At 36.5% G+C, this 5,404-nt stretch overlaps 1 protein-coding gene across 3 annotated transcripts in view; it reads right to left on the reverse strand.

Moving 5' to 3' along the window:
- The window catches only part of LOC130549640 (uncharacterized), a 24,391-nt gene extending 19,281 nt beyond the window's left edge, over positions 1 to 5,110 (reverse strand). For all 3 annotated transcript variants that reach the window (XM_057326913.1, XM_057326916.1, XM_057326914.1), the window contains exons 1-3: positions 4,981 to 5,110; positions 2,657 to 2,980; positions 998 to 1,258 (exon numbers count right to left, since the gene is read on the reverse strand). In XM_057326913.1, coding sequence (XP_057182896.1) covers positions 998 to 1,258; positions 2,657 to 2,980; positions 4,981 to 5,023 — 628 coding nt within the window. In that variant the 5' untranslated portion in view covers positions 5,024 to 5,110. The remainder of the gene's footprint in view (positions 1 to 997; positions 1,259 to 2,656; positions 2,981 to 4,980) is intronic.
- Between the last annotated feature and the right edge of the window lie 294 nt (positions 5,111 to 5,404).

Below are 5,404 nucleotides of genomic sequence, written 5' to 3' on the forward strand. Positions count from 1 at the left end.
AGCGGGCTGTGCGTCAGTAATAACGGTCCGTGGGGAAACGCATCGCTCCGTGTGTACTGCAGTTAAATGGATTAAACGAGGCTTCCAGGCAACAAAAATTGCCTCAATGATTTTTTTTTGTTTTCGAATTACTCGAGTCACTCGAGGAATCGTTTCAGCCCTATCTTGCAGTCCAAGGTTAAGTCGGTATTTACGAAGATTTTTAAACGAATATCATATGTAAAATTTGTTAAACAATGTGAATGGCGCTCTGTCGAGACATGTCCAGATTCGCAGAAGAGCGCTGCACAGAATGCAATGCGCTTGAGTGGGGATTTGGCGGACAATTTCTGTTTAGAATAAGTAATGGCGTCATAACGTGATCACATAATTCCAAAGGATGTCAAAATATGGCCCTGCTTTAACACATGTAAACAGTTCAAAATAAAATGCATGTGTACAGTCCGTGTATTAGCTCTTTAAGTGAAGGTAGGATTAATCTACATTTAATTTAAAGTCGAGTTTATGCAGTGTTATTTTACATTTGATTATTTTATTCAAGTTCTGTATGAAAACTGTTTCTAACAATTTTGTATACCATTAAAACAAAAAGAATCATTTATTTTGTGAATGGTTATGGTGGTAGGCTATATAACTAAGGTGAAATTGACTGTAACAAAAAACAAAAGGATTAATTATAACTTAACCCTAAAAGTTAAGTAAAACGAAAAAATACTGCATCCCATTATGCATCGAACAGATTAAAGTTTGAAAGTATTTTCTTATTATATCCAACAAGTAGCCATCTGGATGATTTCATCTCTTCAGGTAACGTTAGCCCTCGCTTACAAAACAGTTGGAGACCCTTGGTCTAACACATACAGTCTGGTCATTCATTTACTCAAAACATTATCAGTAACCTGACATACACTGCCCGCTAAAGAACGACAATTGTTTATAATTTTGTTTAATGTAGCGTGAATAACATTGCTCAAAACGTTATAAATAAGTCACTTACCACTGACATTGATGCCGTATGTTCGGTGTAAGGTGAAACTACTGCCGTTGATCCTCACTTCATATTTTCCAGACTGATTGCGTCTGATGTTTGAGATGTTCAGGTCTCCAGTCTGAGGATTCACTTCACTGTTCGTGAAACTCGAGTTGATATGTCCAGTTAAATCAGCGCCATTGAACATCCACTTAACATCATCTGTCTTTTGATGAGTGTGTAGAATAACATTTTCTCCATCCATCACTAGCACTGACGTCACTATATCTGTATCATCAGTAAACACACAGAAGAAACAAAAACAGTTACAAACTCTCTGTAAGTTGCTTTGGATAAAAACGTCTGCTAAATGACTAAATGTACATGTAAAACAAAGACTGAACTTGTAATATTGTCTGTAATTTCCACATAATTACATAAAATAAACATGTGTACACCTCGTGTAGCCACACCCCCACAAATCTACGTCAGTTGGTGGTCTGATTGGACTAAGACCGCCCAAATGTATACTCAAGTAAGGTGGGTGTACCTGTCAGTACAATTGAAGAGGAACCTGATGTTCCAAATATGGTAAGAGGCGTTACACGCTTACAGTATTCCACCAATCACTACACACTGGTGAACTGGCCAATCATAGCACACCTCGCTTTTCAGAGCCATGAGCTTTGTTAAGAATCAGCGTGTTTCAGAGAGGCGGAGCAAAGAGGAGATACAAACATGCACGTTATGTGAAAAATACAGCGTTAATCAACCTTAAATCGTGTTTACACATTGCATTACATCTAAAACATACCATAATATTCCTTTTAGCCATGACATATGACCCCTTTAAAATAATCTATATCTGTTAGTGGCAGTCACTGTCTAACCCTTTCATAAGGGGTGTACTGATACACCAACGCCGTGATGCAATAGTCTCCTAAAGTAGACAGAAAAGCACAGATTCTGGAGCAACTTGGCAATTCTAACTGTATGTTTGAATGAAAAACAATTCCACATGAAAGGAAATGTAGTATATCATGTATAGGATGGTGCATATAAACAAGACATGTATAATCAAGAAATGATTTTTTTGTATAGATGTCCACAGTAGTGACGTCTCTACATGAAAGAGTTTAAACTATCACTTAATCTCAATGTATTATTGTGATCACCAGTGAATTTACACAACAGTGTTGTGTTTGTGACAGTACATTCCCCTGAATTACAAGTGGCTCAACACAAATGAGTTTAATTGATCTTTTGTAAATCCATCCAGGCAGTTTAATGATGCATTTAATGTTCTTTTAATAATTAGATGTAATGTCATTGTTGTACAGCAGGTGGTGTTGTGGATATAAAGAGAGGAAGAGAAACATAAGCTACAGGATTCTTGAGCTCTGTATATATTCACACTGAAGATGAAATGTTTATTTACAGTTACTTCATTCACTGATCAGTGATCACTGTTGTTAATTAGTTTGTTTATATGTTCTGATGTTGACAAATATATATACACCATTATACTGTGTCTTATAAAATAAAGATTAATTTGTCATCTTTTAACAGATAAAACCTCAAAATTGATTGTTCATAATGATGAAACTTGATTATTCCAGAACATATAAACTGTTTTAATACACTGAATTCAGATAATGATGACATTTAAAGACTTGAGTTACTCACCAATGACAGAAACTCTGAATGTCTTGTATGTAGATTGACTTCTTCTGATCTCCAGCTGATAAACTCCAGAGTGTTCAGATGTGATGTGTGTGATGGTGAGAGATCCATTCTCACGCTCCAGCTTCAGTCTGTCTCTGAATCTCTTCTCATCAGGGTATACTGGTGGTTTATCTTTCCCCTCTAAATCAATCTTTGCTATAATTGTGTCGTTGAACCTCCACCTCAGATCTTCAGCTCTGTTTATATCCTGAGGTTTAATCTTTAGAGTGACAGAATCTCCCTCTTTCACTGACATATTACCGTCATCTGTTTCACCAAACACACCTGAAGAACACAAACACAAACTGTTATGTAATCAAATATCAACTTGTATAAAACTGTATTGTTAAATGTGTGCTGCATTGCACAGACTAGTGATGAATGTGTCGGCTGTGTTCAGCTTTATCATCGTGTTGATACATTACAGTGTTCTTTGTTTAAGATAATAAATACAGTTATTTATTCGGTTGTCTACAGTAATGCTGTATTTATACAAGCAGCTCATGTGACTGTAGTTCTATAGTCTTCATACTGAACATCTGGCAACCATGAGCGCTTTGAATGGCCAAAGACCGCCCCCAAAAGAGGCCACATGACGGACAGATGAAGCGGTTAAACAATAAAAGATATTAAAGAGTTCAACCAATCAGAGGACGACTTCAAATCTGCTGAAGTGCTTCCAGTTAAGTGTGTTACATGCATCAGAGGTTCAATCAGCGGTCTGTGGATGTGACGTCTGAGTGTAGTTCAGTCTCTCATGTGTCATTTCACTGGACACTGGATCACGTGATGTCTGTTCATGAATGGTGTTTTAACATTTTAAACTAATGTGTAGTTTTGTGTTCACAGTACAGTGTTAAACTGTAGAATAATAAACTGTCTCATTTGCAGACTGACTGTATAATATTGAAAATACAATAGTTAGTCATTCTTCTCTATGCTCAAGTTAAACTCAAACTGGCAAAGATTAAACAAAAAAAGTACATGACGGAGGTTTTGTAAATGTCACACACACTGGGGTCTTCTGATTGGTCAGTTCAAATGACGTATGCCTCATTTCATTTCCTATTTCATCTCATGTGTAACCACAGTATTCTAGCTTTATTTTAATGCATTATATAAATGGCCATTAAACAGTTAAATGTAACAGTGATATCACACAGATATCAAACACACAGTCAGCAGATTTCCTTTGACAGAGAACCGTGACCCACTTAAGAAAGTGAATGTCGGCCCAGATCTGCTTCACTTCTTTTATACTCACAGCTCAACCAAATGTGACTCATACAGCCTGTGTGTTATATCCAGCCCAAGCCTATGCAAAATCACTTGTTTTTGAAAATGTTCACAAAATAATGTTCTCACTTTTTGGCAATTTGATGGAAATTAGATTTTTGTCATTTCTTATGTTATTCCTTATAAATAATTAGTTACTGTAACCTCTGAAGTAGATCTGATAATATATTTATTTTAATAACTTGATTGCATTCAGGAAAGTGTGAAATTGTTAGTTCCACATGTTTTAGTGTAAAATGCAACATATTAGATTCTCTTAATGTTGAATGTGAATGTCATTTAAAAACGGACTGGAGCTGCAGTGCCTGACGAGTGTTTTACTGGAAATGTGTTTTTTCTGTTATCCGGTGAAGAACGAAACCGAAAGTGCTGAATATACAACGAACAAGAATATCATTCATCTTGCACGGGTAGAAAGAACAAACCCCGTTAAAACGTTATTGGTATATATGTGTTTATATTGCTGTAAAGTTAATATCTAAGATCAGATGAGGACTCGTCGTGTGTTTGAGGAACCGCACCCAAAACCCCCAAACCCCACTGAGATAAACACCCACAAACCCTGCGTAACACCGGTGTAAGTTTAATTGTACAATACAGAATTACATTTAGTGGTTATTTTTCATTATTAATGTTATGATGTTAAAACTGCAATCATTACATTTGTGTTCACAAAAGACAGAAATGAGATGCGCAACATCTTCCTGATGTATTCTTAGAAAACCGTTACGCGGCCCCTATTGGTCCACTGCCAAAACACACATCCTGAACTTACACACCACAAGACTAAACACGGTGTATGAAGTGTTTTTATGAACACAAGCATGTTACACATTTACACAAGATGTGTTTCTACAGCATACAAATAATAGTATTTGTTTATATTAAAATAAACGAGAAAACTGGAGGATTACAACAAATGCGCAATTTCTGTTTCCGACTTAAAGTGAAATCGTATGTGTTAAAGTAATACAATAAATGTCTCTCACCGCTCAGAAGCAAAGAACAGAAGAGTATTAAGAGATTCTTCATGATGATGTTTCTCTGAGGTGCTCTCAGACGGTCTGAGATCAGTGATACAGGCGCACTGTACCAGTCAGAGCATGTCACGTGATCTCTGCAAAGGATGCTGCGCACGTCACACTATTTGAAAGTGTCGTGAAATGAACCCGAGAACAAAAAGAGCTATAAAATGGCGCTAATGTAATTATTTAAAAACACAGTGTCCTCACTGTACCACTCTACTAAATAAATGAGCACAAGCAGCTTATTAATTAACAGGGTTTGAACAATAAATGTCTGTATGCAGTCTGTAAACATGTGGTGTAAATATGTGTCAGTCAGTGAGAGAGTGACATAATATTCATGATCAATGCCCAAAAGCGCTTTGGGTTTGGCAGAAGACACGTGCTG

This window comes from Triplophysa rosa, unplaced genomic scaffold, assembly GCF_024868665.1.
Source record: "Triplophysa rosa unplaced genomic scaffold, Trosa_1v2 scaffold144_ERROPOS1059899+, whole genome shotgun sequence".
NCBI classification, from domain to species: Eukaryota; Metazoa; Chordata; class Actinopteri; order Cypriniformes; family Nemacheilidae; genus Triplophysa; species Triplophysa rosa.